This window comes from Carassius gibelio, chromosome A20, assembly GCF_023724105.1.
Source record: "Carassius gibelio isolate Cgi1373 ecotype wild population from Czech Republic chromosome A20, carGib1.2-hapl.c, whole genome shotgun sequence".
Taxonomy (NCBI): Eukaryota; Metazoa; Chordata; class Actinopteri; order Cypriniformes; family Cyprinidae; genus Carassius; species Carassius gibelio.
The window spans coordinates 22651327-22674335 of record NC_068390.1 but is presented as its reverse complement, the minus strand read 5'-3'; the positions used below and the strand labels follow the sequence as shown (position 1 = coordinate 22674335).

General features: G+C 34.8%; 2 protein-coding genes across 10 annotated transcripts; one reads left to right on the top strand and one right to left on the bottom strand.

The window, feature by feature from the left end:
* The first annotated feature begins 1600 nt into the window (after positions 1-1600).
* LOC127938074 (tumor protein D53) lies at positions 1601-14248 on the top strand. 9 transcript variants are annotated; one of them, XM_052534469.1, is made up of 9 exons: positions 1624-1745; positions 3026-3049; positions 6999-7114; positions 7680-7828; positions 9576-9677; positions 12194-12208; positions 12827-12865; positions 13214-13274; positions 13423-14248. In XM_052534469.1, the coding sequence occupies exons 1-9, from the start codon at positions 1727-1729 to the stop codon at positions 13537-13539; spliced, it is 642 nt and encodes a 213-aa protein (XP_052390429.1). In that variant the 5' UTR covers positions 1624-1726; the 3' UTR covers positions 13540-14248. The 9 variants fall into 9 exon arrangements, with proteins under 9 accessions (XP_052390432.1, XP_052390433.1, XP_052390437.1 ...); XM_052534468.1 differs by having other exon boundaries at positions 1628-1745; positions 13420-14248; XM_052534472.1 differs by lacking the exon at positions 3026-3049 and having other exon boundaries at positions 1601-1745; positions 13420-14248.
* A 437-nt stretch (positions 14249-14685) lies between these two features.
* Positions 14686-22657, bottom strand: LOC127938245 (5'-deoxynucleotidase HDDC2-like). Its single transcript, XM_052534701.1, has 8 exons — positions 22560-22657; positions 22161-22451; positions 17632-17763; positions 15979-16081; positions 15827-15895; positions 15629-15740; positions 15562-15588; positions 14686-15048 (listed from the first exon to the last, which is right to left on the bottom strand). Exons 1-8 carry the CDS (start codon positions 22655-22657, stop codon positions 14912-14914), a joined length of 969 nt encoding a protein of 322 aa, XP_052390661.1. The 3' UTR covers positions 14686-14911.
* Between the last annotated feature and the right edge of the window lie 352 nt (positions 22658-23009).

Here is a 23009-nt window from a genome sequence, read left to right as displayed (position 1 = left end):
GCAAGTTCCAGTCAGATCAATTTCCTGCCTGTGTAAGCGCTTTGTTAGGGGTCTGCTGGCCGAAGAGGTGCTTCCTGAGGTCAGCTGACTGACTGACATCCTGTTGACACCAGCTACCCTGCTGCTCCATCACTGTAACCAGCAGTAACTCTAATGGCAGTGCAGGCCACGGAAGAATGACAACAAATATCAATCTCTCTCACTTTAATACAATAAAAGTGTGACTCACATTGCTATGTTGTAGTTCTTACTCATGAAACATGGTAGTGCAAATATTATTAATGCTACCTCATTTATAGTAGCTTCAGAAGTGTATGCTAAATGATTACATGCTATGGATTATATGTTACCATATTAATAAATGCATGCGACAGTTAATTATATTAAGTTTTTCAAAAAGACAAGTTTACTTGAAAAAAATTATTATGTGGTCATTTTGTACAAGTCTGACACCTTGTGGTTAAAAATGGGAGTTAAATAAACTTAACTCGAGTGACATTGTCTTACCATCATTATAAATAATACCTAAATACCTATGTTTAGTAAACTCAGTATAAACGTACGCATACATATAAACCACCATATAAAAGCCACTTAGAAACAAAATGACCTGATTACATTCTAAAACAGATCTGCCTCGCATATGCATAGGTTGGTCTCACGCCAAAGATTACCACCCATTTAATTAAACTGTGCCATTATTGTGTGGGATCATCTATTCTCTGTTTGTATATCCACGCTTGGCGTGCTGTTGACTCGTTACAGTTTTAACCCTCCTTATTACAACAATGAAGTTTAATAATTGTCTTAAAGCTCCCATAATCACATCAATAAATATTAGCTTCTGTTACACATCATTAAACGCTTTTACGCACGTAGCTTGCCAAAACCAATACTTCAGCAAATTCTATTCTGTTCTATTCTACAATTTGATATTTTTATATTGAATTATTATTTTATTTACTATATGAAACATCTCTGTTGCGTTCTCAGGCCAGCCTGTCTTTCCTTGTCTCACCATGAGATGGCGCTGTTGACTGCAACGATAATACAACAGACTGTAAACTCGCTGCTCTCAGGTTATGGCGTCACTCATGACATCATCGGTGTGGCGTGCCAAACGTCTTTGTAAACAAATAGAATATCTACGCTGTTAAATTTACCAGGATTTTATTAAGAACTGTGCTTCGTTTATAATTGACCAGTTAAGGCTATAGATTATAAATTAGCCTAGACTACTATGAAATGTTGCTTTAAAACCTAAAAGGAATTAACATTTTGGAGTCATATTCCCTCTTGATTTTCATTTTAATTCTTAGTTAAACTAAATTGCAATAAAAAGAAGAAGAAGAAGAAGAAGAAGAAGAAGAAGAAGAAGAAGAAGAAGAAGAAGAAGAAGAATAAAAGTAACAGTTTGTCAAACAAGTAAACTGCTTTAGGAATCGGTCAACCGTTGTAGTTTTTAATCGCTTTTATATATTTATAGATAGGTTTATATTGAAATTAAAGACGAATTAAATAGCAATGGTTATAATATGTAGTATAATTTAATTAGAACTAATCAGAACTGTTCCCATTGGTTAGTGGCTTAAGCGGCTCCGGTAATGGGCGGGGTTTGAGAGCAGAGGGCGCCTGTGTGCATCGGTTTCTGTTGAACGGGATATTTCTCTGAACTGAAAGGTGCTGTTCATGTGAACTGGACCAGCATTTACACAGTACTGCAGATATGGAGCCCAGACAACAGGGTGAGCTTACTTTCCAAACACTTTCGTGTCTTATTATTCTGTAAACATACTTGTGCATGTAAATGTTGTTGAATACATCTGCAAATATGGTTTCATTTTCTTGTGTATCCTCAAATAACTTGAGTAAGTTAGACCTTCACTGAAGAGGCAAGTTATTGTATACTGATTTTATTTTTGCATACCAGAAAAATAGATATGATTGATAGAACAGATAATTAGACAGTTAACAGCCTAATATTAATATTTTAATATAAATATTAGGCTACTTAAGTCACATGTACATGTTCCTCTATTCTATTTAATTTAGGCTTCATTCTATTGATGTACATGAGCTTAAATCAGACTTGGGATCAAGTTTTCCAGACAGGAACTATTGTCAAAACACATAAACAATTGAAGGAATTGGATGCAGCTCCTCCCCCCTCTCTCTCAAGTGCAATGATCTGGACAACCACGTGACCTTCTCATTTTATTTCCACGTGACTGTCCAGAGCAAAATAATTGAAATCTTGTGACCAGATACTGTATGTTCGAGTGGTAGTACCAATGAATTAGCTGTTCCTTAACTAAAGAAAAACAATAAAATATATTTATATGTAGTTATAGTTTAACCTTATTAATACATTTATTTAAATATTTTTAAGCAGTAAAGTCAATGCATATATGTTCCATTTTTATCATACTTAAATATCTTGTTTGTTTTGCCAACCGTACTTCACAGAGCTGTATTCTAGCGTACTGACTCCTGAAGCAATAGTAGACTGGGGTAAGAGCTTGCTGTGTAATTTAATAAAATTGAATGTGATAAACCCAACCTAGCCATGTCGATCACCCATTTCCTTTTCTGAGCTGATGGGTGCTGAGTTGTGTGTAGCTCTTTGACATAGGTGCTTTAAGATGGAAGATGACAGCCATGTCAGACTTTAGCACATTCAAAACTTGTGGACACTGCTAAACCCAAGAATTGTGACATTAATTGTTTGACAGGCCCTTTTCTTGTGCTTTAAATGCATGCTAAATGATTAACCTAAATGATTTAGGTTTCTTGAATGAGACAACATGGGTTTGATGCGCATGTCTGTGTACATTTTGCTTTTGTATGATATTGCACATCTAATTTCACTTCTGTGCTGTTGAATGCAGCCTGCCTGATAAAGCATGCTCTTGTGAGATTTGGGTAGCCTACTATTTTGTAATTTGTAATCTGTTTGGACATGGTGCACCAGCTCATGAATCAGATCATCTAACGTTCTCCTTATTTAAATTTTGCTGCACAACAGAAGACAGAGAGATTTTCCTTGCAGGTAGGTCTCAGAAACAACCCACTTTGCATGGTCACCATTTGTAATTTCCTGCCAGTCACTAAATACTTGCGTCTCTGTGCAGCAGTCAGCCAGAATTAAATCCAGTCAGATAATCACTAAGAAGAAATCCCTCAGATTACTCCGGCAAAGCCAGAAATTACGCAAAGCTTCACTAAAACCATGCCCTTAAATTATACTGCTTTATTTCAGGCTCCAAATAGATTATGCTTGCATTATTGAAATGGAGTTATACCGTATAGTGAAAAAAGAACTAGGATTTCTTCAATTTGTCACTGAAAACACACACTTTATTAGGACTTTTTGTTCGTTAGTAGTGCTGTCAAACTTAGCCTGATAGCACCAGCATTTCTATTGTTAATTAAAACTAAAACTATTTTAACTTGATGTATTAAAATAAGTAGCACTAAAACTGAAGAAATGAAAGCTAAATAGAATAAAAAAATATTAATAAAAAATATTAAAATATTAATAAAAATGACAAAAGCAAATAAAAAGTTAATGAAACATTAAACTATATATATATATATTGCAATTGGTTTATTTATCTTGTTTTATAGAATTATTGTTGATTGTTTAAGGTTCAGTGTTTAGATACAAGTGTGAGATTTGTGTGTGTATGTGTGTGTGTGTGTGTGTGTGTGTGTGTGTGTGTGTGTGTGTCATTGAGACTAATACCACTTGCAGAAATGTACAATATAAAAGTTATTTACACAAAATACTGAACCTAATAATTACACAGAGTCCTGTTATTTAGTTTTATTTCCAGGTAACTGGTAACAGGTAACTGAATGCATTAACAGATTAACTATATAAAAAATATGAGTTAGTTGTGATTAATTAGTTTGATTAATTAACAGCACTTTTTTACAGTACATAGATTTACACAAGATTAAAACAGTATATAAAATATATCTCTGGTCTTGGTTTGAATGCCTTTGTCTTTTATTTCAATCAGTGGGTGATAAGAAATAAGGTGTTTTGTTCATCTGATTAAATTAATGCCCCCTCCTCCTCACATTGAAATCTTTCTCTGAGGACAGTGAAGTGATTCTTTGTGATTCTGTTGTGTGTTCGGAAAGGAAAATGAGGACATTGAGAGAACTGGATGCATAGCCAGAGAACTTGAAGAAGCTGAACTGTCGTGTACACTGCCCTGAAGGGACACTAAGTTACTCAGATGACACCCTGATCACCATGAGATGATTCTGACTCGCTCACCCACCCAGACACATGGACATGAGAAAGATGAGAAAACTGATCAGTCCATGCATTAATTACAAAAATAGACAACTAACCTTAGAGGAAAATATTGGAGGGCTTATCTACAAAGATTGCATTTTCCTTGTCATTATTTAAATCAGTTTAAAAACTAATAGTTTTTTTTTTCTTTATGAAATGTACCATAACATTATCTTTCCAAATGATCTTGGCTTAAATCAATTAATCTTGGTGTTGTTGAATGAACTATTTTAATATTGCACAGCTCTCTTTTCCAGTAATAAACCTTCAACAAAGATTTAGCTCAGTGGTTATAGACAGTAGAAAGGCAATGGAATGGAAAATATATTATTTTACAGATTTAACATGAAAATGATCCTCTGTACTTCCTCTTATTCACCCTTAAATAGATTTAGAGAATCCGATTCATGGGATAATTGGGAGGATGATGCTAGGCATCAAGAAAGTTGCTAGGCAACCTGAACAGTGAGGCTGTGGAACTGACTTAATTTGCCTTTATAAAGTCACTTTTCTTCTGAGTTATGCTCAAAGATCCAACCTTCAGTTGTGATCTGTATCAAGAAATCTATTCAGTGAAAAAAAAGTGACGTGACATACAGCAGTGAACACACACACACACACACACACGGAGCAGTGGGCAGCCATTCATGCTGCAGCGCCCAGGGAGCAGTTGGGGGTTTGGTGCCATGCTCAAGGGAACCTCAGTCGTGGTATTGCCGGCCCAAGACTCGAACCCACAACATTAGGGCTGGGAGTCAAACTCTCTAACCATTAGGCAGGACTACCCCAATCTATCTAGTTGTTATAAGTACATAAACAATGTTGACATCTTACAGACCCAGAGGGGTAATCTTCAACCATCATAATGACATTTATATGTCTACACCAAAGCTGAAATAGTTAAAATTTGTTTGTCCAAAGTAAGAATGTCAACAAAATAAAACTGTTAACTGTCACTCATATTTTTGAACATTGACTTTGTAGTGCACGATCCAAACTTAAATTTGTATTATTCATGAATGAAAACATTTTGTAACATGATATTGATGTACCATTTACATGGTAATGCAATGTCTGATTTTAAAATGAGTTTTAAAGGATGAATTTTGCGATTTTAAGTTTCAGTTGATATATAATTTATCATGATTTCTAAAATGTGATAGAGAAAAAGGCATCAAAGAAGTCTTGTTTTTTTAACAAAGGTCAAAATTCCAGTTATAATGTAGATTTTTGAAGGTGCACTCTTGTCATAAATTAATCTATTACTTTTCCTACATAATTCTTAACAAAAAACATAAATATACAAAAAAAAAAAAAATATATATATATATATATATATAATATATAATATATATATATATATATATATATATATATATATATATATATATATATATATATATATATATATATATATTTGGGAGTCTTAGACCTTTCCAACGATATATAGTTTGTCAAGATTAGATTAGATTTAATTGTAATATAGTGAAGTAAATGTAGGCGTCCCACAGAGCGGACGGGTGACAGTTAACCGGTTAAGAGGTTAAAACAGTGGTGCCCAAACTCAGTCCTGGAGGGTCGGTGTCCTAAACTCTGCAGGAAACCGGTCCTCCAGGACTGACTTTGGGCACCCCTGAGTAAAAATTTTTTGATATGCTGATTTACTAATTCATCAGATGAATTCACAAACTAATAATAATAATAATGCAAAAATAAATTCACAAATAATAACATATGCTTATATGTGATAAGAAAATCAGAATTGTATATTGGTCCAATTGAGATATACATTTATATATATATATATATATATATATATATATATATATATGTGTGTGTGTGTGTGTGTGTGGATATATGAAACATTGATGATGCATCATTTTATAGTGAATTGTGCTATATAACTTTGTATTTATTTGCTCTATTTTATTGCTTATTCAAAATGAAATTTGACCTGAAATTCAAATGGGTTATGTGAAAATAGCAAATATAGTTCAAAATACAAATTAAGAAAACTCTAATTGCAAAACAAATGTTCTGATTCTATCATGTCAGTGTTCTCTAGCAACCAATGCACTCTGCAAAAAGATAGATATGATCTTCTGTACAAGCCGTTGTGTGCTGTGTGGTGTAAATGATGAATCTGAGATCTCATTCCTGAGCACTTTTCTTTGCTTAGACCGCCCAGCTCTGCTCTTCTACCTGCTGATTACATTAGCTGCTAAAAGTGTATCACGCGTTTCATGCCACAGCACTCTAATCAGTTTCTCGTGTAATGACTTACCAGACTTCTGAGATGTGACTCTCGTTTTCCTGTGGACAAAAACAACCTTAACATTTACTCATATTACTGGTGTCATATTAAGTGCATTAGTGCTTCATCATTTGAGCTTTCATTTTCTAGCTATTGTAAGATTTAGTTTTACTTTCACATTTATCATGAGTGTATTTTTGACTCTTCAACATAATGCTTTTATAGCACATTTGAGTTTTTGAGTGAATACATTATAATAGTAACAAGACATTTGCATATTTAAAAAAAAAAGTATGTTTTAGCATTATCATTGCATATATGCCATACTTTCATTAGGGTAAACCTTTCCTTTAAGTATATAAATTGCACTCTTGATTTTTTGAGAATAAAAACTTAACTTCCATTGTTCTGCTATTTTTATACGTTTATTTCCAGGTTCATTGGACAAAGAGCCTTTAAAGGAAGTGGATGAGGACATAGTATCAGAGGTGGATCTCAACAACACTGTCACAGAAGAGGAGCGAGAAGAAATGGAGAATGAACTGACTAAGGTATTTAACCCAGTGTTTTAGTTTTAGACCAGGAAATGGGCTGGATGATCCTTAGTAACTATGTTATTCTGTGAACCTAAAGACTACATCATTTTCAGCAATTTTCTTCTTTGCATGTTGTGACTTACTTTTAAATAGTAACAAAATGTGCCACTGTTCACTTAAGGAGCCATTTCTATCTGTCATGAGAGTTAAACTGACATTTACTATTATACTACTATAAAGCAATATTAAAGCAATTAGTATTGAAATACAATCTAGTCTACTTTACTGTATTTACTGAAATATACTGTGCTGTTGCCACACAAATGGTCTGCATTATCTCAGAACATACACCCATGATTGTAAATCGTATGATCAAATCCTTCCCATTTTTTTCTTTGGTTACTTTATCCTCTGAGATCTTCATGGTCCACTGAGCAAGGCATTAACTGTGAAACAGTTTGCATATGAGACAAAAAGAAAAGAGTGGACACTTCATATTAAAACTGAATTATCTGTTGTTCTGATAACTGTTATTTAAATATAAAAAAAATCAGCCCTTAACCTATTTTCCTTCTGTCAGTTAGAAGAAGAAATCACAACTTTAAAACAAGTCCTGGCCTCCAAAGAAAAGCGTCACTTGGAGCTGAAACAGAAACTTGGGATCACACCCCTGTGTGAACTCCGACAGAACTTCTCCAAGAGCTGGTACGACATGCAGACCAGCACTGCGTAAGTAGTCTTTGCTAAACCTTGTGATTAATGTCATATTTCATTCTGGCTTGTGACAACAGATGCATCATGCACATTTTTTAAGAAGACAACAGTGGTGGTCCTTGCTGACTTGGAGATAAGGAAAAATCAAGTACAACAAGTAACTCAAGGTTTAGTTCACAGCCAAATAAATGTTTAGATACTGAATTTTTAGATTTTGGATGTATATACTTGTATTTATATTTATTTATAATATATACATATATATAATATATTATTAATATTTATATATATATATATATATATATATATATATATGTATGTATGTATTTTATATATTTCTGAAGGTGACCCAGAGTTATTAAAGTTAACTAAAAGTAAAAAAAAATTGTTAATTAAAATGAAGCTGAAATAAAATATAAACATTAGATGAACAACTTAAACTAAACGAAAATTAGAAATGTTGCAACTAAAATTACTAACTAGAAACAATAAATTAAAATATATTTAAGAAGGTTTGTTTACAAAACAAATTATATATTTTCTTTTACGAAAGCACATAACAAAATGACTAAAAAGTTAAATTAAAATTCAAACCTGAAAATATAAGAATAAAAGCTAGTTCTAAATATCATTAAAAAAAAGTATAGTAGCATATAAATTATACTAAAATAACACGGTATGACATATTTTTGTTGTATTTTTAATAAATGTAAATGGGTGATCAACTCGGAAAATGACAAATAAACAGCATAATATCACCACAGAAGTAATCCAAATGTACTATATACCAGATTTTCTAAGTCATACCATGGCTTTGTGTAAGGAACACACCAAAGCTTTCTGTAGACTTTTGGCTGATCAAAATGTGCTGATCAGTATCCAGGTTTGTCTACTGTACTGTGTGCAAAATGTTATTAAATATGGGAGTTTTGTTCTGACAAATGAAGAGTTCTTGGGTCTAGAAGTTTCTGTGACTTCAGTTGACTGGTTTTGAGAACATTTAGGGAAGAGCAAAGAGTAGGAATCATTCTTACAACTTGTAATCATTGTTATTGTTAATTGTTATTTTCTGTAGAGTATTGGTAGCAATTTGTGCATAGTGTTCCCTTTGTAGACTCTTATTGAATCCTCTGTATTGAAGCAGCATTTCTTCCTGTTTTCTACGAGATCACAGAAAAAGTGAAGTGAAGTGAAATTCTTCATGTCTACAATTCTGAAAATTTGGCCTGTAGTTGTTCTAAATTTGTTCTTGTTCTTGTTCTTAAGTCTCCTTCGGGAACTGGCAATTCTTAATTTATATATTTTCAGATCCTAAAGCTTTTATTTAGGCAGAATGCTAGTGAAATGCTGTAAATGCTTTTATCCACAGAAATGTGAATGTACACATCACAAACAGGCTTTGATTTGATAATCGCCTTAATCAATATTGGGTTTTCAGTTTTATTTCAGTTCATTTTGCAGCCACATTATTTAAATGTGTATTATGTTTTATTATTATGTGTAATTGCCACAAAGTACCAGTGATAAGCAGTGGGCACATTGTCAAGTCCAGTATAGACAGCCTTTAGCTGTTGAGGCACAATGCGATGTGAGTGACTACAGTTGTGCTCAGTGTAGACACGGTGTAACTTTTAAAGAAGAAACATTTATGTGTGATAAATATATATTTGTCCGAAATATTTTATTAATGACAACTGTGATAAGAATGTCTAAGTGTATACATTTTGTTTTGTTTTTTGTTTTCTTGGTTCTGTTCTGGCAGATACAAAAAGACGTCGGAGACCCTGTCTACGGCAGGACAGCGGACCTCAGCAGCCTTCAGTAACCTGGGCAATGCCATCAGCAGGAAATTCGGAGATATAAGGTAAAATCTCAATGTGCCTGTTTCTGCTGTCCATCATTTGCTTTTCTGTTTCTCTTCTGCAGGGAACTCCCACAAACGCATGGTACATATGCTGTGTTTGTTGCACAGTGAAATGGCAGTGATCTTGAGCCATTTACTTTGGCCAGTCTGTTTGAGTGGCATGTTTGTGTTACGTAAGCCTCATTTAAGCAGCTTTCAGTGGGCCAGATTGGGGCATGTCCAGCTGGCATAAAAATAAGAGGTTGTGATGGCATGAAGAATTTACCAGCTCTTCTTCACTGGATCCCAGATGGTTGAGACACTCTGTGACAAGAGATGCTTTCATTTCAGAAGAACAGTAAAAAAGAAGTGTCCACATCTACTGCAGGGTGATAAAGGATTGACTGCTGAAATTTTTTTATTGTTATTATATAATATATATACAATACATACATACTAGGCATGGGCCGATTACCGGTTTCAAGGTATAAGTTGAATACCATTTTTATTTTTTGTGGACAGATCCACACTTCAAAAATCGATAAACAACCAGACGTTTTTGTTTTATTGCAGCTTTCTCTGTTTGGGACATGCACAAACTATGTTGCAATGCAAACATTTTCCAAAAAGTAATTTATGTCTGTAAATAAATAAAGTCTGATATAAGTAAATAAAGTAAATAAAGTAAAAAAAAGTCTGTAAATTCCCGTTAACCTAAACCAGAGACACTGAAGACAGACGCAAAGAGAAAAATACTGTAGCAGGCAGATCACTCACTGTTCAAATGGTATTTTCTTTTCATCTCGTCTCTGTATAATTCAGATTAAAGCAGTGTTTCAGTGCAACAGGTTATGGCTAGAAGGGATACAGCAAAAACAGGAAGCTAACAATAAATTGAATTTTCTACCTATTAGATTGTATTTTATTAAAGGGATCATATGATGTGATTTCAACTTTTCCTTTCTCTTTGGAGTGTTACCAGCTCTTGGTGCATAGTGAAGATCTGTAAAGTTGCAAAGACTAAAGTCTCAAACTGAAGGGGATATTTTTTATAAAAGTTTAGAGTCAACCACGCCGTCCTAAAATGGCTCAGTCTAACACGCCCCCACATGTCTATGTCTCAATGTCGATAGATTTGCATAACACCGCCCAAATGTTCACGCAAAGAAAGAAGGCGTAACTTTTATTCTCGCTGTTGCTGCTGGCGCCATGTTGTGGAGTCACTCACTGTGTGTTTCCTTGTGAAAGCAAAACTTCTTAGTTTGGCCTTCCAAAAGAGGACACAGCTAGAAATCAGTAGTTAAGTTGTATTTACAATACTGTTCCAGAACAGATCAAACAAATAATCAGAAGTATATAGTCTATTTTACAGTGGACTATTTCCTGAGAGTAGACTACAATGCAGGCTGTTCTGACTCACAGACTGTAAGTACGTATACATATATAAAGGATTTGATACTGATGATGCCCAGTAATTTTTGCTGTCCCATAAGCGCTAGCAGCAAATCAACCATCCACAAAAAAAGCTGCAGGACAGCCCACATTTCAGCAGACGTTTCAGAAATAAACCAAAGAAAAAATAAACAAATATCACTGTTCCAAATATTCTGTATGTTGCTCAAAAACAAGATATATTGTGCTCAGCGAGGAAAAAAGTGTTTTTTCCCCAAGTCATTTAAAAATAACACATAAACCGTGATATTTTTGCTTAAGGTTATCATATCGTCAAAATCTTATACCGGCCCATGCCTAATACACACACACATATATATCAATTATAAAATATAAAGAATGATCAAAATCTGTGCATGATGCCCAGGTCTAATTTAGCACTCACTACTGCTTTTGACTTTACTATTATTGGAAATGTATGTAGATCCAACACGTCAGTACCTTATTTTACTTCGGCATGTTTGGCTTTCAGATACTGTATCCCAGCAGGTATGTGTGTTTTATTGCCAGTGTGTGACACCATCTCTCTGCATGAGTCTGGGAGTTTTCTACCTCATGTTTGCAATGAACATGTTTATCCTTTTATACTTATTGTCTACTAACTATAACAGCATACAGCATGGTTACAGTCCATACTGTATATGGAGCTAATGTGAAAAACCAATACTTCAAAAAGTGTCAAAATGCTCAAGTTATGATAAATATTGTGTGTGTGTGTGTGTGTGTGTGTGTGTGTGTGTGTGTGTGTGTGTGTGTGCACGCTGAGTGCTTTGTTCAGCCTGTTGTACCAGTCACAAATTGGCTATATATATATATATATATATATATATATATATATATATATATATATATATATATACACTTAAAAAGTATTTGGACACTTGATTTAATCATTTGGTTTAATATTTTTCCTATTTCCTTTTTAGGTGTCCAAATTTTTTTTGTGACCACAATTCTCTAAAATTAAAATAATTTATTAAATGTTAACATTAAATGTTTCATATGGCCAACATTTTGTTGTATGGCCTATAATAAAAAAATATATATTTACAGTGTTCTTTCCTTATCTCTGATGCACAACAAAGGTCATATTCTCTTGGGTAAGATATTGTGTTCATAGATCCCAGAATAGAGATTAGCAATAGCTGCTTTCTTTTAGCATCTGCATGATACATGAGAACAGTGACGGTGCTGAAACTGAATCTGACTTCAAGACGGGACTCAAGTATTCAAGTATTTGCACAGCTAATATGAATGTCTCCACACAATTTCAATGCTTGTCAGTCTAACATTAATTCTGAGAAGAACAAAAAACTGTGGAGCCATACATTCATTAGATAATATGAGATCTGAAATGTTTCAATGTTTCAGACTGTGCTGTAGCATTATAAGAAGGTCTTACTTTTGTTTTAATCAGAAATGCGTGTTCAAATCCATATTGAGCCAAAGTCACAATCATTTTTCCCACTGTCTCCCACACTGACTACATGCAGTTTAACAGATGACTGGTTTCAGCATGTGTCGCTTTTTTTTTTTGATAACTATTGATATACTCTTGTCAGATCAGATCAGATCAAACGTTTGGTAGGTGTAGTGAAATGCACTGGTGCAGGCTACACTTACATATGATCTTTTTATGTGTCTTATTTGCAATGTATTTGTTTTTCCATGATAATGATTGAACCTATCTTTTGCTTGGCCATGCTTTCATGGGACAGCTATTCTATACGGCATTCAATGAGCTTGCCTACAATGAGGTAAATGTGTGTGACAGCTTGCTTTGCATGTTTGTTCTACTATTGCATTTAAAAACTTTTTAAAGCATCCAAAAATAGGATGTTCTAGGATACAAACAACACAAAAATGCATGTGACATCATATATCAAATATACATATATAAAATTGACTGTATGTCAGATTAGAATAAATAGTGGTTTTGTTGCATTTAAAAAAAAAAAAAAAAAGGTAATCCCTGCATGTACCATCATTATATTAACATTATACTAAAACATCCTGGAGAGATTTTTAAGACTGCAGTTGAATGGACCAGATGAGGTTTAATGATTAGATTAGGTAAATAAAACTAAACTATTTTTATTTTACAGGAACTCGCCTAGTTTCAAGTCCTTTGAGGAGAAAGTCGAAAGCACAGTTTCAAACATTAAGGTAAGCCTTGCATAGAGTAACCTTAGTGGTCAAACAAGCAAACTGTAGCTGTGCTGTTAATTATTGAACAGCTTAACATGGTCATTTTCGGCTTCACTGTCCTGAATGTCAACATACTAATGCCATGAGAGTTTTGTGTTGCTAGCAGTCTAAAGTTGGAGGAACTGGAGGTGCGGGCAGTTTTGAAGAGGTCCTGTCTTCAGCGGCCCAAGCCAGCTCCCAGGACACCCCTACTAATAACATGACCAAGAACAATGAATGCTAAGGGTTTAAATGGTCTACCAGTGAAACATTGATGACCCTTAATGGTTTGGAGAGCACTGTGAAAAACTTGTTGGTGCATTGTCTGTGCAAAATATTTCTTAACTTTTGCATTGAAGAAAAACAACCAACTGGAGAATGTTTATTCTTTAAGTTCTTTTCAAAATATGTATATTTTTCGAGGAGACTGTCTTTGGATTTAGTCCTGCATTACTTTATTATTTAAACTAACTCAACATTGTTTAACTGTAACAAAGCTTGATACATTTCCAAAAATAATGGCTGCGTATACAATCCTAAGAGAAGTACTTAAAAGAATGTTTAACAAAATGGATGTTAGACTTTGTTTTCCTGAATGTTAATGCTTTTATTCTTGCTGCATGCCTATAACTTCAGCACATATTTGCTGATAACAGATGCAAACAACTAATTTAAAAAAGTGGATTTACATTTCACTGCAATTTATTAGCTTTTCTGATATGCCTGATTTTAAATGTAATGTATTGGAAACCATAATTGTCACTGGCCAAAAATTATTGTATCCGTTTTTTTTTTTTTTTTCTTGATACATAATGTGTTGCAGCTTTACTTAACATTGACATTGAAGTCAATTGTTGTTTTAAGGAACAGGATTTTATAGCTAAAATCTTTCTTCAAAGTCATTCTCAGTGTTGAGATGCCGTTTATTATTAATGTCATTAAACGTTTTTTTTTTTTTTTGCAAAGTGACAGTCCAGACTCATCAGTCATGAAAATAAGGTGAACTGAATTGTAATCAGAAACCATAAAATGAACATTAATTTGACTCTTCCTTAGTCACTAAAACAGTAAAGTGTGGCAAAGTCTCTGCAAAAAAAAATTCACAAAAAAGATGCTGCTCAGTTATAACCTTTGAGTTGCTTCTAAAGAATCTTTTTTGTAGTTTCTGCTTTGCTTTTCACTTTCTCAGTGTCAGTCACTGTTGTAAGACAAAATTTCACAGAACCGAATGTGTACACAAACATATTTTAAAAGTTGTTATAATTTTAGAATTAATTGTATTTACATTTCCGTTGCAATTTTCATGCATTTAACAAAATAATATCAGTTTCAACTGAAAGAAAATGTTGTTTTCTATTAAAGCATCTATTACTGGAATGCAGCAGAAACAGAAAATCAACTTCTGACAGTATTTCCATTTAATTTGAATAGAAAAATATGTATTTATTTATTTTTTATCAAAACTCCTGCAGAACATTCAAACAAACAAGACACAAATATCAAACAACCACAAACCATGCATGCTTCTGTGCAGTGAAATAAGATTATACTAAAAGAGCTTATCTGGACAAAGTGAACACTCAGATACAGATGTGTGGAGGTAGCAGGAACTGAGATCATGGTGTCACTAGTGTGTGAGAGTTTGTGTCCGTGGTTTTCTCTGAATCATTATCTCCTCTGGCAGCGATGTGTCTAGCTCTCTCCTCATTCAGACTCTTCACCAGGCCCAACACCTCCGGATGATGGAACCTGCCTATGATCAGAGGAGAAAATACATACAGGCAAAATATAAAGCTATTCAGTAATTATAAGAATGAAAACTCCAATTCATTGCAAAATAGAAATAGTTCACCCCAAAATAAAATTTTTAAAACTGTGTTTGTAAGAAACAAATCCATCATTAAACCAGCACTTCTGGCAAAAATCCATAGTAATGCTTCCCAACAGTAAAGATAAGTCCATCCCCTGTTGTCGTCTTACGTTCCTTAAAATCCACTGACAGGTTTTGTTAAGAACCATTTTGGACTCTTTTTGCCTGAGGGTGAGTACATTTTCTGCAAATGCTGATATTTGGGTGAACTATTCCTAGGTGTTCAAATTATTTAATTCACAATTCTCTATAGGATTGAACGGCCACTGTTGAGCACTTTGATACAATTTACTTTGCCATGATAACAATGATTCTTCTTATGGATGTATGTATCTCTTCTTAGAATTGTTTATGTAATCAGATCTTGAGCTTGTTGGATATGTGTGTTTGTCAAACCTTCAGTGGAGGTAAAGAACTCCTGCATGCAGAAGTTATTTACCTCCACTAAAGGTTTGACAAAGCAGTCTTCCAGGTTTCCCCTCTAACTCTTCATACTCATGAGCTTGTATTATCAACTCCAGCTGGTCCAACTCCTTCACCAGTTTGGCTTCTGGACTAGACTGAGTCTCATACTCCTAAAAAAAGGGACGTATTCCAATCATTCCGAACCAAAAAAAGGAACACAAAACTTATACCAGTTGTTTAGTTTTGATCAACTCACCTCCCACAAGTTGTAAATCTCTTTCCGTAAGCCATAATCTAACAGGCCTGTGATGTGAACCATTGCTTCCTGAAGAGAAAGATTCTCAGTGTTTAATTTGTACACAAACTAAATATTTCATTTGTAAAAAAATTAGCTTAAAACCATAATACCCTTTCCCTTCTGTGTTTCTCTGCTTTGCTAACATTGTCTGCTGGAGCAATATCTCCCACAATACACTCAGCCAGGTCATGAACTAAAGCCAGCTTCATGCATCTGTGAAGAGAAGAGCTGATCAATGTGAATGCATCTCAAGGAACTGCTCCAGTTTGGAGACAGCTTCTTCTTTTTTTTCTTTACAATAAATGTTTATTAAATAATAATTCTAGAAAATTAAATAATAATTGTTCTAGAAAGCTGCGTTCAAGAATTTTAGTATAAGCCCCAATGGGGTTTTAAGACAATTAACTGACCGACTAGAAGGTGATTTGATGACTTGCAGTGTACATGAATGAACGACTGGATGTTCATTAATCGAACGAGCAAGTATGAAACTAAATTAACTTCATACGTGTTACAGGGAGGGGTGAAATGCTACTTCATGCATACTGAGTTTTTTTACACTGTTTACACTGAGTTGGATTCCCATGCTAAACATGGACAAAGTTTCAAAAATTAAGTTGTACATTTGAAGGAGTATTTCTGTTCCAAAAATACTCCTTCCGGTTTGTCACAAGTTTTGGAAAGTTTTTTTCGAGTATGACTCTGTGTGACGTTAGATGGAGCGGAATTTCCTTATATGGGTCCTACGGGCACTTCTCCCGGAAGAGCGCGCGCTCCCATATAGCAGAGCAGAGAGAGGCTGAGCACAGACAATCACTGATCAGAGCGAGAGCTTCGCGTAATGTCACAAAAGGAGTGTGTTTTTGGTTGCCAGGGCAAGACAACCCTGCACAGATTACCAAAGAAAAAACAGCATTAAGGAACCAGTGGATGGAGTTTATTTTTACAGAGCATCAACGGAGTTGTGCAAGTGTTTGTTCCCTGCATTTTGAAGATGCTTGTTTTAGAAACAAGGCCCAGTTTGACGACGGATTTCGGTATGGTGTATTTCTTAAGGATGATGCAATCCCAACGAAAACGGGTCACGATCGTGTGTTGGAACCACAGGCGGTGAGTAAAACTGCTTAAAATATCTCTGCCTCCTTGTTAGTGCGTCCGCCTCCCATCGGAGACCCGGGTTCGAGCCCCGCTCGGAGCGAGTCGTTGCTGCTGCTGCTCTCGTTCAGTTTCAGCCTCGGGATCTGATTCTGGATCATAAATATACGCTGAATCTGACTGTTAGCCATATACATGGTTTGTTTTGGATGATGGTTTTTTCCTCACGGTGTCACAGCTTCCAAACGCTCTGAACGCAAAAGCCTACTGGCACTCGTGATTCTTTAGCTCCGCCCACACGTCACGCCTCCAGTCGGTCGTGTTTTTTCGGGGAAAATCGGTACAGACTATCTTTATCTTATGAATATAATAAAACTAAAGACTTTTTAGATTTATAAAGAATGCAGTACTACTCTATAGGTACTCGAGATTAACAGGATATTGAGTGAAAACGAGCATTTCACCCCCCCTTTAATGTCTCTTAATGAATTCGAACAAGTGTGAATGAATCCTAATGAACCGCACAAACGTGGATCTAAATGAACAGAACAAGTGTGAATTAATCCTAATGAGCCACACAACTATGAATTAGTCCAAATGAGCTGCACAAGTGTGAATAATAAGTGTGAACCGCATAAATGAGATAATTTAAGACGCCTCATACAAACCTCTCTTTATTGACAGAGTCAGTGACGTCCTGTATGGTTAAGGCCATCATGGACATTCTGTACATATGATCAGACACACTCTCAGGCTGTTTGATATTTCTGTACACCCATCCTGTACCTGGTACGCGCTGTTACACAAGCAAGCGTTAATATAGGTTAACCTGCAAATCATTGATATTTTTAATACGAATATCAATCACTTTTAGCTGCCCAACTAGTTTCATGAACTGCAACATGTTGTCAGTTTCCTAACACCAACCAATAAGACACCGTCGTCCTCGACCTGGATGTAAATCACAGCCCCCAGGAGTAAAATTGCCGGGTTTTGTAATGACATGCAACCGCCACTAGATGGTGAAAGAATACAAGCGAGTCGATTGAGTCTTACTACTCAAGTAGTATCAGAATATATTTTTTCGCCAAGTAAGGAATTTGTTGTGTTTTTATTTTTTATTTTTTAGAAAAGCTCTTGGTACATACATGCATACATACTTAACAAGACTTAACAAGAATAATAATGTGTATCAATCTGGAATAGAAAATGTATGTACAGATTTGAGTATTATTTATGCTTTATTGTATATATACGGCTGTATAGAAAATATGCATATGTATTTACATAGTACTTGAGAGAGAGGCAATGATTAGAGATTGAGAATGAGTTACAGGCATGTATTAGGCCTACAGAATTACACAAAAGGCGTATACACAATTTTAGTACAGTTATATCTAAGTTTATAAATAATTCAAGTAAGAAAATATTTCTACATCTAAATATAAAGCAGTACCACAATACTTTTTTTTTCTTTTGAATAGATTTTTTGATTATTTATTAATAAAATGAAATAAAATGAATTTTATACATTAAATTAACTGGTTCTTGAAAAATACATACATTGCATGTACCTTTGCATTTACAGATTTAACATGTAAATACCATGAATTCTCAACCACTAGAATGGTATATTTCAGAGTACCACTATTACCATTTGATACCATCTGTTATGGAATAATACCATAATTTAGCATGGTTCTCACTTCTACTCTAAATGTAAATTTTAAATATAACTGACAAAAATAGAATATTTGTTATAATAGATTGAAATGTACTTCTCAAATTTTAATCATCTTGTGATTCTTAGTAAATGTTCAAAAAAATATAATAATAATAGTAATCATTCTTCCCTCAGTTGTTTTGGCCTTGACATACACTTTGTCTACAATGTTTCCTTAAAGTAAGTGAGTGGGATTCTTCACCATGTGCTCATTCCTCACAGACTACAAAACAAAATCGATTCAAGGTTAATACAGGAAATGCAGGCCTTAAATGATGAGCTTTGTGGTTCCGTATATGATTTAAGATTTAACCACAATCATTTTCAATTTCATTCTACAGTGATAAAATGCAAATGAGGGTCCTCAGACAGTGTTGTATGTGAGGCAGCTGACTCATTATTTACAGGATACGAGTCTCTTCCTCATGCAGATCTTTTTTTGGGTGTGTGTTTGTAGTGACAGATATAGCTTTTATTCTGTGATGTTCATCTTCCCCCTACCTAAGTCATCGCTTTTTCTCATGACACCGTTTCCTGGAGGTACTCTCTATTTGTAGAGGGTGTAGACAATACATCCTGCTCATGGGTGTTCTGGTTATCACTTCTTGAACATCCACCAGGAAGGATGTACTGACTGGGGATATTTTGCACATTGTGGGATACTATCAGCTTTAATGAAATAGGATTTTAAATTATTTGATTAGCTCATACAGTTGAAAACATAAGATGCATTTAGTAATTTTGTCTGCTTAACATGAAAATTAATGTAAAAATACAGTTCAGTGTTAGGAAATGCGTATTGTGTCACACTAAATGACAAACTAAATTTAGATTATTTATTCAATAAATATAATTATAAATTCTCAAAATCATGCTAAAGTTTATATATATATATATATATATATATATATATATATGTGTGTGTGTGTGTGTGTGTTTTCTATTTCAATATATTTATAAATCCTGAGATTTTTAGCTGAATTTTTATTCTTAAACAGTTGTGCTTAATACGTTTGTAAAAACTATTATAATTTTTTTAGGATTTTTTTATTTAACATATAAATCTTTTGTTATTATAAATGACTTTAACGTCAGTTGATTAATGTAATACAATGTAATCTTGCAAAATGGAAGCATTAAATTCTTCTTTTTAAAAAAATGTAAAATGTACTTTTTCAGGATTTGTTTTGTTTTGTTTTTGTGATTCCTTCTGGAAGTTTGATGTGATTTTTATTATTACACGTATTTAAACTCTAAAACTGGGATTGGGTTTTAGATCACTTTTAAAATAAAATCAAGATCGGACATGTTTCTAAAAGTGCCTTCATGGATGTAATTTGAACCGCCTCGTCCCTTTGAGGCAAGAAACTCCAGTGTTGTTTACAACTTCACCTGACGTAGAGATCTACATTTCAACTTGTGAATGGTTCTGATTGACCCCTGGGCCAGTAGGGAACGCTTCTTTTCACACGTAGATGTGACGAGTGTCAGAAAAAGATGCTTCCGTTGTCAAAACAATGATTGCTGCACTCCGCTCTTTATTTACAGGAAACAGAGTGTTCCTTCCTCTCTTCTTCTGGCAGCAGAAAACAGGCCCACAGCTGACTGCAGAAAGACACTGGCTGCTGGCCGCTCATCTCCCTAACTGTCTCTTCCTCTATATTTAACTGTTCGGTTGTAATACATTTCAAGTGTTCCACCGACCTTTCATCTCCGTTGACCAGAGAAGGTCTAATATTAGAAAGTGAAGCTAAAAATGCTCTGGGAACTCTTTTTGGGGATTTTGCAGCTCTCTGGAAGTTGTGTGAACTGCCCCGGATGTGGACAGTGGGACACGACAGTTTCTCGTGAGAATGCGGTGCTGTCCCGTCTGTGGTGCAGGGGGATGTTTACAGAGGGCACGTGGGGTCTTCAGAGCATCACTCACAGGGGTGTGTCGGGGACGACGGCAGATCTGCTCTCGGCACCCCGCTGATACTTTAACAGGCCTTCTTTGCTCAGTGCTGTCTTGTCTGTGTTTGAGATTAGATTCTGACACGCTTTGTTTACACAGTACCGAACCTCCACAACCCTGAACATATACTGCTTGATAGTCAAGTGAGAGTGACTTGCCAAACATTTACAATTCAGAATTGTGTAGGAGTTGGCCACTGAATTCTTCTACATGCACAAGAATATTTACATTTTAATTCGATTTTGGCCATAAACCAATTATCTGTGTGTCACGTAAACAACTTGTTTGAGGAATAGTTCAACCAAAAATGGAAATTTGCTGAAAATGTACTCACCCTCAGGCCATCCGAGATGTAGATGAGTTTCTTCGTTGGAACAGATTTGGAGATATTTTGCATTACATCACTCGTTCACCAATGAATCCACTGCAGTGAATGGGTGCTGTCAGAATGAGAGTCCAAACAGCTGATATAAACATCACAATAATCCACACCACTCCAGTCTATCAACTAATGTCTTGTGAAGCGTAATAAACAAATCCATCAAGACATCTTTAACTTAAAATGCTTCTTGTTAAAGTATGAGTCCTCTATACCTACATGATATTGTTACATTTCTCCAAAAATGTTGATATGAAGAATAAACTTCATCTACATTTTTGATGGCCTGAGGGTGACTACATTTTCAGCAAATTTTCATTTTTGTGTGATCTATTCCTAAGCCAATATTGTGATTTCTAAAAATCCAAATAAGACTTGATGACATTCATGTATTAATCGCTCTTCTTTGTTGTGTAATAATCACCTTGTTGAACTGTAATGTGATATTAATTTATGCAGGCAGGTGTAAAAATGTATAGACGGTACCTTTTTTTTTTTTGGAGCAATTTATTTTTAAAAAACATCAAACTATAGACAAATATTTTTAACAATAACATGTATGAGAAGTAATAATTTAAACAAATAACTTGGGAAAACTGCTAATGATGCATTGTAATTGTGATGAAATATTTAAAATATGCAGATTACCATATGCAGTACCATTCCAAAGTTGCGGGTCAGTATTATAGGTCAGTATTATATTTTATTTTACATATTTTTAAAGAAATTAACTAATCATTCTGCAATTAAATTGATCAGAAGTAAAATCTATTGCAGATAGATGCTGTTCTTCTGAGCTTGTTTTTAATATACAGTGTTTCCACAAAGCAGCACAACTGTTTACAACTGTGAAAAGAAAATATCTTGAGCATATTAGAATGTTTTTGTGAAGGATCATATGACATATGAAATAGGAAACTTTTATTTAAAATTATAAGAATACTTGAAAATATTGCTGTTTTTATTGTATTAATTCAGCAAATGCATATACGACTTACAAAGTATACATTTATATATAAAAAGCATGCATCCTTCTTTTGCTTAGATCTCTATGGCAATGGGTAATGGATCTGGAAGGGGGGCCTTTACACCACAGTCACGCATTGTGTGAGTGGACAGTGCTGGGGTGATGGTGGCTAACAAATAGCACTGGCAGTGATGGCTTGTGGGTGCTTTGTGCGGCGGGGCAGGCAGACACAGAAAAGGGCCTTGTCCCGGAGGGCCGTGTGAATGAGGAGAGGTTAGAGCGGGGGCAGGTGTAACACGAGCTCCAGCAAAGTCTCTGTTCAAAAGAACACTACCTTGAAGTGAGCAACCACAGCCGGCCATAAACTGAGTTGAGCGGCGGGGAGGGAATGGGGGGAGGCCACGCTGTTCCCTCTCAGGGAGCACATTGGGGGCTTGCAGGCCTTTCTTCCTCACAGGGAAGAGCCTGAAGAAAGGGACATTGTCATTCATGGCTCCTGAGCTTTGATTTAGAGCCTGTGAGAGGCTGCGGCGGTGACACACAGTGAGAGGTCTGTGCCTGTGCTCTACTCACTTCTTGTTAAAGTAGAGGTGAAGCCTTTGGCGGCCATGGAATCGATTATTGACGTACTTTAAACGCAGTAACACTACATCCTCTTTGATGACAACCATGTTGAAATGCCATCATTTTGGCTCTGAAATTTAACCCCAGCAATGACATCTAAAAGAGCAACCATAATTTAAGTAAACTCGTCAATAATGTATAAACCAAGAAAAAAATAGTTTTAATTCATTTTCATGTGGCTCTTAGTATTACCATGTGTGAACTCTTTTCATTATCTATCTATCTATCTATCTATCTATCTATCTATCTATCTATCTATCTATCTATCTATCTATCTATCTATCTATCTATCCATCTATCATATCTATTAATTAGCATTAATTATCAGCAGTCTTGAAGCATATATTTAGGTTAGAGGACATGAACATGTAGAATTGTCATAATTTTCCAAGAACATGA

Bases quoted from the DNA above. Each gene is read 5' to 3' on its own strand.
- LOC127938245 (XM_052534701.1), bottom strand. From the start codon at position 22,657: ATGGTTGTCATCAAAGAGGATGTAGTGTTACTGCGTTTAAAGTACGTC. The intron at 15,741-15,826 runs GTGAGTTGATCA...CCCTTTTTTTAG, and splicing joins AGATTTACAACTTGTGGGAG to GAGTATGAGACTCAGTCTAG. The intron at 15,049-15,561 runs GTTTGACAAACA...CTCTGATCATAG, and splicing joins GTTCTTTACCTCCACTGAAG to GCAGGTTCCATCATCCGGAG.
- LOC127938074 (XM_052534468.1), top strand. The intron at 12,866-13,213 runs GTAAATGTGTGT...TTTATTTTACAG, and splicing joins ATGAGCTTGCCTACAATGAG to GAACTCGCCTAGTTTCAAGT. The intron at 13,275-13,419 runs GTAAGCCTTGCA...TTGTGTTGCTAG, and splicing joins GCACAGTTTCAAACATTAAG to CAGTCTAAAGTTGGAGGAAC.